This window comes from Dermacentor variabilis, chromosome 4, assembly GCF_050947875.1.
Source record: "Dermacentor variabilis isolate Ectoservices chromosome 4, ASM5094787v1, whole genome shotgun sequence".
NCBI classification, from domain to species: domain Eukaryota; kingdom Metazoa; phylum Arthropoda; class Arachnida; order Ixodida; family Ixodidae; genus Dermacentor; species Dermacentor variabilis.
Window position 1 is genome coordinate 206854196 of NC_134571.1, and position 12714 is coordinate 206866909.

Genomic DNA, 12714 nt, shown 5'->3' on the forward strand with positions numbered 1-12714 from the left:
AAATCAGTTATATATACGGACTCCCTCAGTGTTGTGAAGGCCTTGATGTCTTTCTGTAATCACAAAAATCCAGTATTTATTGAACTCTACTCCGCACTATGTAAAGCATACATATCTAACCAACATGTGATTATATGCTGGGTGCCTGGACATAGGGGCATCGAGGGAAACGTTCTAGTCGACCAGATGGCCACATCAATTTCATTGCATGCAGTTAACCCTACTGCTTCGGTCCCTGTAACAGACCTGAAGCCTTTGTTAAGAAGGAAACTACGAAACCACTGGCAATGCATGTGGGACGAAGAAATAAATAATAAACTGCATTTAATAAAGCCACAATTAGGTTTCTGGCCTCCTGTAACAAAATCCCGCCGGACAGATGTCCTATTCTGCCGTGTAAGAATAGGACACACTTTTGCCACACATAACTTATTGCTCACGGGAAACGAGCCTCCAACCTGCGGTAGATGCGGGGAGAGGCTGACCGTCCTCCATGTCCTCCTGGAGTGTCGGGCAGCCGAATCTGAGAGAAGGAAACATTTTTCCCTAGCATACCGGCAGCACATCCCCCTACATCCCGTAATGCTATTCGGCCCAGAACCTTTATTTAACACCAACACAGTCCTAAATTTTCTGAAAGATGTTGTCTTGCATGTTGTTAGCCCCACATGTTCGTAGCGGGTCCTCTCTTCAGAGGATGCCGCTGTGATAGCTCTTTTATACAGCATATGCCTCTAGGCCCTTGTGCTTCAAGGGCTCTGGCGAGGCAGCAGTGCTCCAAGTAATTTTACGATCCTATATTTTTTTATTTTGCATCATTCTCCTACGATTGATTTTAATGTTCTTAGTATTCGCCATTAATCATCGCCATAATATTATAGCACGTAGATTTTATGCACTTTACAGCGAATATTTTTAGGCCACTTTACAGCCAAGTCACATCTTCCATAATACATTGTTAACACTACCACTTGTCATGGCGCTCTTTGGCCAAACCTGGCCCTTGCGCCATAAAACACTACACATCATCAATATAAAAAATTTCACTGCCGCCACAAAGGAATGCTGAGGCAATAAATGAAAACTTCTGCGGGCACAGATGGTCAAATGATTGAGTTACAAGCAACTGCTTGCAAATGCACCTCTCATCACACGCCAGGTGGCAAGAGCAACCGCTGAAGTGGAGCCACATCATGTTCTGTATAAAGTCTAAGTGCAATAAGATCCTATCATGCTCCGCACACTTTGTGCTTTAGGTGCGAGTGAAAGTGTGCGAGGGGTTAGACAGAAAGGATGGTGGCTTCACGAGGGCCACCTTTCTGCACGAGCAAAGGGAAAGAAGGGGAGAGGAGCTCACTTGCGGTAATGCGACCAAGCGCGCACGAGAGGGCGGAGGGTGGGTAAGTTGGCGCACCTCTCTATATTTGGCGGGCGTCTTGGCCATGGCTATACATGGCTGTAAGTGTGCCTGAGCACATACACAGCTGCGCACCCTGCTTTTGAGGTGATCTGCCACGTGTGCAAAGGGTGGGCATGCCGAGATGGCGTGGCATCACATAAACTGTCTTACCGCTCGTTTAGTATTGGAGGTTGTGTAATCTCGAGTTTCGGTGACCCATTGGAGCGAGAGGCAGACAAAGCATTCGCTCCCCGCTGCCGGCGCTCTTCCTGATAGTGCCTCCCAGTGCGGGCGACGCTATCAGCTGCGGGGGCAGAGTGCATGCAAAAGCGTGGCTGGCTTCGCTTAATTCGTACCACCAAGAAGATATCGTTGACATACGTCGCATGGAACCATATCATCGTCACCAACTCCCAAATTTATCAAAATGAATTATATTTAATTCAAATTTGCTTTTTTTGATTGCCTGATAAATTGGAAAATTCTGCAGCCCTTTTCAGTGCAAGAAAATTTGATTGGTGACTGTACTTATTTGCGTAAAAGGTCGAATTTCAATAGAACAAAATTTCAATATAACGAAGCAAATTGTAGATTTTACCGACTTCGTTATATCAAGGTTTAGCTGTATAAACGTTCTTGGAATAGTTTTAGAATATTTCAGATCGCCAGCTGTGCATAATCAAGCATAAAATTGGAGCAAAATTGGGATAAATTTCATCCTGGCTGTCATGGCAGACATAAAACATGAGAAGTTATGTAGTGCACATTCTGTATGTCAGTCAAGGAGCCAGACATTTTTCCAGCTAGACCGCTATCATTTGCACTCACCTTGATTCCTCAGTACGCGAATAAACTGCCTAAGTACTCCTAATGCTCCACATGGGCCTTTAAAAAACAACACGTTACAACTTGGAATGTACATGGCAGAAACTTGCTAAAGTTGTGAATGTGCTAGGATGCAAAAGATTCTTTGCATGAAATGTGGGAGTGGCTGTTTATTATTCAGAATCTATGTGAAAAGTATTAATTATTTGATTTACTTCAGTTATGGCACTATTTAATTCATATTCTACATGTCTCGAAAATTACGATTTGCACACCCCGGTCCTCTATCAAAACCTTGCGTAGTCTATGCTACGCGTGGCATAAAATGTGAGAGTGATGTAGCTAGTTTTCACTGTTTGTCGTGGTTGTCAACGTGCAGTGTGGCGCTACAGTGAAACCGCAGTATTGTGACAATAGATGGCGTTTATTTACAAGATGAAGAATGCAAAGGTATCACTCTGTGAAAGCAGTTCACAGCGCCACATGCGAGCCAGCCCAGCTTCATTTTCCTCTTCATCCAAACTCTGCTCGCACGTTTCAATATAATGAATTTCATAGCACCACCAAAATTATTCATTATTTTGGAGTATCACAGTATCAGAAATGCATAAATTGGCATGAAAAATTAAATTCAACAAGAGAATCACCTGCACTTGCAGGCAGTTTACAGCCAAACCTCAACATAAGAAACCTTGAAGAGTTGACTGTTGGGCTAGTTGGTCGTCCATATTTGAAGAGGTAGCTTAGCGCAAATAAAACCACGGACACAAGGAAGACAGACAAGGACAAGCGCTTGTCCTTTTCTGTCTTCCTTGTGTCCGTGGCTTTATTTGCGCTAAGCTACCTCTTCAAATAAGAAACCTTATTTTAATAAAATTTGCAATGTAACAAGCTGTTTTAATTTCCTGATCTTAGTTGCATTGAAAACCATGCATTTTCTTTTGCGATTTAACAAAGTAATTTCATCACAGGGCTTCAACTTACCGAAGTTTTTGGCTATTTCAAGCATGTACTTGGAGCCTGTATGGCCAGTAAATCTAGCAAAAGCCATCGGAATGTCGGCTGAGCCAAAAGTTATTTCAAGCGTCCTTCTGCATGAAAAGTTTCAGCGGCAGAACCACCGTCAAAGTGCATGTGCCGATACACAGTATACAGGAAACACCTCTGTGCCATTTGTTGCATTGGTAAACAACTTGCAAAGGGCTTGGGGTGCCCTGCAGCTCGCAACACTTGGAGAAACATGAGAGCTGACGATTCCTTCTACCCAAGAGGGACGGGGGGCGTGCCTATCTGGCTTCTCCTCCTCGTGCGCATGCATGCACGGGCCAAGCACCGTATTCCGGACGTGGCAAGTGCATAGGCAGAGCCAAAACGGTTTGTGCTTTCACGCGCGATTTCTTCTCATGCGGCTAGTGTTGGCGGTCACATAATTTTAAGATGCCGAGACACGGCCACGTTATGACGCACTCACTTGCATTGTGACTATGAGTTCATGGTCATCGAGTGAGATCTGTTAATGTTTGCCTGAGTGGGCATGACACCGATAAAACTACGAACCTTACTTTGTGTAGTTGTCTCTTTGCTATCGCCAACAATGCTCTGCCTTTCTGGCGACACTGTGACCTTTTCTTTAGGCGCCCGTTCCTGGTTGAGTATCGGCGTCCCTTAACGTAACCTTGCGCTTGTGACACTGCTTGCGCATTCATCATCATCTTCTTCCACAGCTGGCTTCGATGCCGCTCATTGTGCCATCGTTCCCATACTGCCCCTCTCTCTGCGAAGGCGCTGATGGCACTGGCCCACTGCCCATCGTGTGGTGATTTCGGTCTTAAATTCTATGCCTCAATATGCCGCGAAATGAAAACACATATCGAGCTGCACTCAAATTTCGCATTAGGGAGTATCGTAGTGGTCTCAGACTTTTTTATTGTTCAGGACGAATATTCGTATCTTTTTACATTTTTGTTTTTAATTTGTGGGTGCCGGCTGTGGCCAGTAAGTGCAGTCAGCTATAGCGTGCAAGATTTATGCCACTGCGGGACACACCACAAGCAAATCTCGGATCACATGAGCCATGACGATGCATTGCTCTTGGCACAATCTGTACCGCATGCACTGGCATTCATAACTGCTCTGTTATTGCCCGACCTTCTTGCAATTTGTTTATTAGTTTTTACTAGCAACGTACTATCCACTAAAAATGCTCTTGGAATTTGTGAAATTGGTTTTAATGCTAAAACTTTAAAAACTACGAATTAACTAAATGTGCGATTCAACGAAGTTTTTTGCTGCAAGTAGAACATTGTTATGTCGAGGTTTGACTGTATCCACAAATGCTTTTATGTTGTGGCCAATTTCACATGATAGGAGCGAGAACACGCATACGTGTGACGAAGTCATCTCCGCCTGGTGTGTGCACAGCTTACACAAACCTTGGATCTGTTAACACCGCCTAAGTGTGTGCCCGGCCGTAAGTCCACACACCATACTGACAGTCACCAGCAGTGAAATTATACACCACAGTTCCGAGGATGTTCCATCTGTGGTAGGAAGAAGTGTTACGATGCAGGGTGATAGCAACCACTATGTGGCGATTTTTGAGCATGTGTCGGCTGTGACAGATGATTCATGAACCATGCAGTGGTGTGTTTTTTCAGAGCGTGAGTAAACAAACTTGGGCTGTATTCTTGGATGATCATATCGGAGATACCTTCATTTTCACTATTGGCCTCGAGCTCCACCACTGGAAAAGCTGGCGCCACCGTCGGCGTGACGTGCTAGGAGGGATCACGTGGACATTGCGGCCGCGTCGGCTGCTTCGGGCGCGCCGAAGCCACGGAGGCCGAAGCGAGCTGAAAACGAGTTTAAATTCCCTCGTACGCTGCGGTTTTCATTTAGTGGCGAAATTTTCCCGCTTCGAGTGTCTCCTTTACAACGCTTGAAAGCACTACAATAGGTAGTGGCTGCCTTTGAAGGCGCGCGGCATGGTAGGCTACTGCTCGGTGCCGCAGGGCCGGACGCACGTAACGGAGGCCGGTGTCAGCCTTATTCACACGTAGCCACAGGACAAGAAGCTGTGTGAAGCTTGGCTCGCGAAACATAAAACCGGCAAACAGTCATCGGCTACAACTCGGGTATGCAGCAAGCACAGACGCGAGGAAGATTTCTGCTACGGCGCCCGGTCTGCGATGTTCTGAAAACGCGCACTGAAACGCACGCCCGAGTCCGCTGCCCGACTAATGTCATGACGGTTTGGTCTATGAACTTGTCGATACTATAGATACTGGCAAGTTCAATGTAGTGGAAAGGCAGCGGTAAGCAGCACATTTAAAGAAAGCATGGCATATGGTTATGTTTATGTTATGAATTAATGCACTCGATTACAAAAAAGGAGCAGTGGGACATTGCACGCTGAGAACGCCGATAAACATACTGTGCGACGCAACTCGAGAAACAGTATCGAAAGGTCAAAGAATTTAGAAGAAAAAAAAGATTGAATCGTCGCGACGGCACATCGAAGGCGTCGAAGTCTCTACAATGAGATTATTTTTGAACAGCTCTCATAGCGCCAACGCAACAATGGTTGCTTGTATACTGTCAAATGCTCATATTCTGCGGCCTAAAGCTCATGTCACGGTGCGAAAACGCGCGCGCGGAGAAAGCGAAACAGTGCGCGGACAAGCATGCAGATGCGCAGTCGGTCGCTGCGAATCTGCGCGATCGCTGCATTGAGGCTTCATTCTATTACGCTCCATTTAATTATACAAACACTATAAGAACATATTTCGCATAGTTTTATCTCAGCGTTTACCTACCTTTCACGCAAGAAGCCGGTTCGGGAGACTCCATCGCGGCGACCGTGCGCAGTGGCGTTCACTGTACGTATTCGGTAAAGAGATAGCGGCTGTAAACGATTGTGTGCTTTCAGTTTGCCCAAGATTATTATTTAGACAGCAAGAAACTTCTCTCGTTTCGAAAGTACTTACAGAAATGTCCGGGAGAGCTCGCGCGTGGCGTTTTCAGGGAGCGCTGACAGCAAAACCTATGAGGAGCGCGCCACGTGATCCCTCATACTACGCCAGCGAGGCGCTTCCGATAGAGGGCGACTCCGTAACTCCTCGCCGCCAATATTTCTCATGACTAACACTGGACACATAGATGGGCTCCAGTGCTTCCACACAGTGATAAGATATATATTGTGCTTGGTACTGTGCCAAGAATGCCGTCACTCATAGACGTGGATTCGTCTCCTGTTTGTGTCTGTTTCTTGTCCAGTCTATCATGCTGCCGGAATGCATGAAAGTCCTAATGACTGACTAGCCGTTATATCTGCATTAACTGTCCTGCATTGGTTATGCAAAAGATAGCGTGCTTAGCACTGTGCCAAGAATGCCATCACCCATAGATACCAATGCGTCTTACATAAGTCACGTGAAATTGAAGGTATCTCCGAAAAGCGGGGATCTGAGAATATGGCACACCATTTCTGGCCAATTGTGGAATAAAATCACTTATTTTGGGACGATTCCGGTACTTGGCACTCCAAATTATTCGGACTTCTTGGTGGTCCCCGTCAAATCTGAGCTATTCATCGGCGACTGTACTGAAATATTTTTACATCAAAACCATAGGCTTGTTGGCTGGGAATTATATTTATTAATTTGAAAGAATCATTCATAGCTTATACTAACGAGATTTCAATTTGGATAGCTTGACTTGCTAATGTGCGTGTTAAGAAACCCTAGGTGGTCAAAATTAGTCGAGAGTCCTCCACAACTGTGCCAATCATAGCCATCTGTGCAGTTTCGGGATATCAATTCCCACAATTCAGTTTAATTAAAGCACATGTAAGTACTGCCAAATCACAATATTTGAGGATCGAGGGGACGGAGTGATACGAAGAAAAAAGGGAAAGGAAACAGCTTTTCCGTTTGTGCTGTAGCTTCCAAGTGTATGGCCAGGAATCAGAGTTTTGAAGATTAATTACATGCATTTTGCAAGACGTTCCTTGAAGTGCACTGCTGCTGTCTGAACTCTGTGCTTAACTTGCCAAGTCCAAATGCCTTTGCCTGATCTGACAGCCATCTCAACTTACTTACATTAGGTTCACGTATGCTAGTCATACGTGATAGTTGTGCCCGTACAACCAGCCCGGATTTCGAAACTACAAGATGCAGAAATTATCCTACAAACGCCCTTGGACAAACACGGGCATGCGCCGAAAGGCACAGAGCCCTAACGCTCCCTTGACAAGTCAAGATGCTGTGCTGCCAGGCAGCGGCGTCCTGTGGAGGAGCATCGGCGAGCAACATGTCCAAACCTGCAACAAAGTGCTAGACAGCCCGGCGCCGTATTTCCTTTCCCTTGGAGGTCACCGCGCACGGCAAATTTGAAGCGGGTGGCCGGCGCGGTCGCTGGTTGGACCTCTCGGATGACCGTCGAGTGCTGGCTTTGTATTGGGCCGCTTGAGTGACAATCGTTTCTCGAGGCTTTATAAGCCCTGCCGCCGCCTGGAGATCCGGATCCACCGAACAACTGTGAGCCAAGTGCCGCTCTCAAGTGGAGTGAGATGTGTTACGCGTTGGAGTCTCACCGGATGTCGCCGTGCAGGAACAGTCGCGTTTGCTGTTAGCTCTCGGCCCCAGTGCCGATCCAATCTTGCCCTGTATAATGACCAGTGTATATAATACAGTGTATAAAGTCCTTTTTGTTATTTTCACCGACGCCTGACTCGGAGTCTTCGCTACCAACTAGAGAGCTGGCAACGCTCTGTCACGAAACGGGTGATGAGCGCTACGGGACCACCCCAAAGTCGCAACACAGTGCTGCCATTTCCAATATGCTCAAATTCTGGCATCAGACTGGAAACTTCTGCATGTAATACACATGGCATGCTGGTGAAGCTGCCAACCCATACAGATTATGATGAACTGCAGTCCCACTTATTTGGCCACATTTTTCCTAGCCATGTTATCCGACAAGTTTTGCTTTCGTTAAACATCTGCACACTGTGCGCTTCATGTTTGATATGTTAACTCTTGCATTACTGAGGCCAGTACAAGTACGTGTCAGGGATGCTTTAAGTTGGCTTCTGGAAATGGTGTTTTTACCTTCAGCACTCTGAAATGTTTGCTTTATATGCGACTCTACATAACAAATGCAATGTCCAATTTTACATGAGTTTTTCAGGTAAATATGTTACTTTGGTTAGGTCACAGATTCCTCACCGCTTTGCTTATTTGTTTATTGTCCTTGGCCAGTATGGAATACTTGCAGCAATGGTCTTAGGTGTCCCTTCAGAGTTCTTTTCACCTTGTATTTCAGGTTTGAGGATGATGAAGATGATGAAGCCATGGAGTCAAGCTATGCAGAACAGATGAAGGAGGAAGTTCGAAGGTGAGTGCTTCAAGGGAAGTCTCAGGCATAAGGAAGCCTGCTGGAGAAAGCGGGCCAGGTGGTCAGGAAACCTTGTGTACCGTAGATCAAACTTGTGAACTAAGCCTGAATGAAGGCATGTGACTTTGAATTGAATGGGCAGGCCATGAAGTGTTGATGATCTCAAATACTGATGAGCACTAATCAGTCTCTTCTTAGAAACAAGCACAGAAAATCACCATATGATGGAGGGAGCACTGACTGCCTCTGAGACTGCCCGTCATGCTATGCATGTATGGCTAAGGGTCATTCAGAATACAGGAAAGATACTAAACATCAGAAAAGCTGGAGAGCAACTACACAATAGTACCTCGCCAAAAAAATCCGCTGTTATATACCTACTACATATCAGGGTCTTCACCATTACAAGAAGTAAGTTGCTATAAATATCTTGATGTAACACTCACTTCAAACCTGTCTTGGAATCTTCATATTGATAATGTTTGTTCGTCTGCCTTCCGCAAGCTTTGTGTCCGTAAACGTAAACTTAAAACTGCTCCCACTAATTTTAACCTGCTCTGCTATACTGTTCTTGTACGGCCAATACTGGAATATGCGTGCATTATATACAATCCTCATACTAAGTGTAACATTGATTGTCTCGAACGTATTCGGAGAAAGGCTGCAAGATTTATTTTTAATAAATTGTCAGCATTAGACTCACCTTCCAATTTAATGCAAGCAAATGGCATTCCCCTATTACAGGCACGAAGGCAAAAATTTGGATTAGAGTTTCTTTCCCAACTCTTGGAAAACAAACTAGCGCTAGATGCATCAACGTATTTGTCACCCTTAACTAGCAGGCCCACCCGACACCACAATGAAAACGCTCTAACCCCATATTTTGCTCGCAAAGACCTGTTTAAGTTTTCTTATTTCCCAAGAACCATTAGTGAATGGAACTGCCTTAGCAAAGCAAGTGCGCTGTGAAGTAAGCTTTCTGAGCCTGTATTATTGTTGCTTTCTTTTCGTAGCTGTTTCTGTTGCATTCCTTTTGTATTTTATCGACCACCTTGCTTGGACCATGAGTCCGCAGTATTGCCGATGGTAATGAAAATAGAATATGTTATCAAAAACACGGCACACCTTATGACCAAAAGTGTGACTGCAGAGTGTTTGCTCCATACCGTGGAGTGATGTAAGCCTGTTAGTTTGCGCAATGCTGGTTGCTTTGTGTGTATGTATACAGTAGAACCTCATGGATACATTCCTGTTACGCACGTTTTCCCAGCGCCAACGTTCGCAATGGAGAGCACAAGAAATGACCCACTAGAGTTACACTCATTTTTTACGAGATCATACGTTCACGGCAACATGTTGCCAAACTGCGATCGTATGATAAGTTTTCCGGCTGCTAGATCCCATGTAAACAAGAAAATACCCGAGGCTAGCACGATCAAGAACAGTATATAGCTACCCGCCGCAGCAGCTTCACCATAATACTTCACGTGAAAACGCCGGCACACACTCAGTTTCTCATTTCCATACCAGCAAATATTCTCTGGGGTAGTCACACACGGCATTCACAGCTATCACCGCCAATCGTATTGTGATAAGCATCTTCGCCTATTTGCTTCACAGCACATGGTGCCATCGAAAGCATAATGCACGCTTTTAATAGGCGATAACCGAAAGGAGCCCTCATTCCTTGCTGCAGATAGCAATCGTATACGTTTCCCGGGCACTTGATCCCATGTGGACAAGGAAAGGCACGAGGCGCATGCGACTGAGAACAGTATTTAGCCGCCCATCTCACGCGAAAATGATGGCGCACACAGTTTCTTATTCTGGTACCAGCAAATCTCTGCCCAGGTTGTTACACCCCCCATTCACAGCTATTGCTGCCAACCTATTGTGATAAGCATCTTCACTTAATTGTTTTATAGCACATTGTGCATAGTGCCATTGGTAGCACACTGCACGCTTTTAATAGGCGATAATCCAAACGCAGCCGTTACCAACTGCAGGCGGTGCGATGTGGGTATCCAGTTTCGCTTCAGTGGGATCCGGCGTCATCCACCATCTCGTTTTCATTTCGGTTTCCTGTCGCACTATTAAAGCACCAGGCAATAGGCAAACAACAAAATGCGTGTCCAGCCTCTGGAGCACCACCAGCTCGACGCGCATTGGTGTCTCGTGCTGCAACGATCCGTGCGAGACTTCGCATTACGTAGATGTCAACAACAGTTGAGTCTATCAAATTTTTTTAGTTACTTCGATTTTACGTTTTCCCAGTTAATACGTTTTCTCGTGGTTTTTCCCAAATGTTTGAATGAGGTCTTACTGTACTCGTAAAAAACATAAAAAAACATGACTTTAAGGAGGAACACGGGTCTTAAGAACAGAAAATTGCGAAAAAAAATTATTTTCGGGAACTACTTGTTTCGGCATCCGTAATGCCTAATCTACACCTTATCAAAACGATTTGCCCCAAAACACACCCTAAGTGTCCGAAAAAAATTATTTTGTCAACACGGATGGCAAGAAACAACCCGAAAATCGTGCAAAAACACTGGAGTTCATGTAGCTGTTTGTTTTCTTTCTGACTGCTGAATGCCGCCATCTTGGTATCATTTGAAAGCTCAAAGTTCCGCCTTTCAGTTACCGACATCTTCGCTGACGATGCGAGGAAAAAGCACTAACTTAAAACAATCAGAGGCCGATCTGACGAAGCTCGCGATGCACGCAGCCCTCCTATTGGCTCGGTGCACCAGCGCGCTGAGTGGCTCCTTCTGATTGGTTGTTGCTATGGCAACTGCAGACGAGCTCGTCTGCTAGGCCTGGCAGTGGGTCGTTTTGAAAACCGCTGATAGGCTGTTTCTTTGTTCATCAAATTGCGAATGTAAACAAGAAATTGACCCTCTCTAAAAAAAAGAAAAGTTTGAAACCGAATACGCGCTCACAAAAAGTGAAATGCTAGCGGTCTCTGCTTCCTATGGCAAGAAAGAGGAAGTGATTATCCATAGGTTCAGACGAGTCTATAAGATTGCACCGGAGATTAGCCAATGCGTCGCGCAATGTCGTACCGCATCGGCAATAATGCAGCAGCGAAGCTAACCATTGCCATCTATCCCCGCATGTAGGTTTACTTTGGAGACTGCAGACGATGTGTCAATGCCTATTCCCGTGCCTATCGGGCACGGGGAGTATTGCGGGGAGTATTGGTAATTCATGAAAGAACAGACACTGCTCATGTGTTTCTCTTTCCCTGTAGCTCTTAGCTTTTTCTATGCTCTTAGTTTGACCAAAGGTTTGATGTGTTCGACTTGACTGCCGGCTACATGCTACTTCCATGCTTCCTCAGTCGTCATGAGTGCTCCAGGCCCACTAATCATTTGGCACACAGCAGTGTTCAAGAGGGCTGCCATCCTTTATGCTGAAGAAACAAATCACTGCGCAGCGGGCCGCAAGTTCGATGTTTCTGAACGAGTGGTGTGAGAGTGGCGACTGCAGCTAAGTGAAATTTTCACCTGTGACTGCAGTGAGCAATTTCCCATGTGCCGAAGTCTGGACGCTTTCCGGAGCTGTAGGCCAAGCTTGCGACGTACGTCGCTGAAATGCGTGATCGGTCCCTGCCAGTGAAATGCGACATGGTCATGAAACAAGCCCGGATCTTCACCTTTCAAGGACCTGCTCCGCCATGAGTACAATGAGTGGCTGGCGGCAGAAGACTGCGAACTTAGCCAACCAGACCTGTCAAAAGAGCATCCCTGATGGCTGCGTGTGGTTGGGTGCATTAGGCCTAGGCTGCTGTTCCACAACATGTCGTGGTGCGGTCGTTTGCCAAATGTGGAATTTCGCTGGACGACGACGTGCATTGGGACGGTAGCAGTGATGACGATGGCAGCATTAGTGAAGACGAGTAGTCCAGTGACCATGTCAGCTACTAATAAATTTTCGTTGTCGAATGCGTCCTCGGGTATGCTCTTTTTTTTTTTGCTTGTCACACGCAATATGGAGGGGTCGACTTACATTTGAGTCAATTTACAATCGTGTAAATACGGTAGCTTGTTCAAAGTCGAAGGACTGTCGACCAGGGTCCAGTCTGACAATGG

General features: G+C 45.8%; 1 protein-coding gene across 1 annotated transcript in view; it reads left to right on the forward strand.

The window, feature by feature from the left end:
* LOC142580082 (uncharacterized) overlaps positions 1-12714 on the forward strand; it is a 115981-nt gene that overhangs the window by 99686 nt on the left and 3581 nt on the right. Inside the window, exon 11 of the mRNA XM_075690855.1 lies at positions 8549-8620. Coding sequence (XP_075546970.1) covers positions 8549-8620 — 72 coding nt within the window. The remainder of the gene's footprint in view (positions 1-8548; positions 8621-12714) is intronic.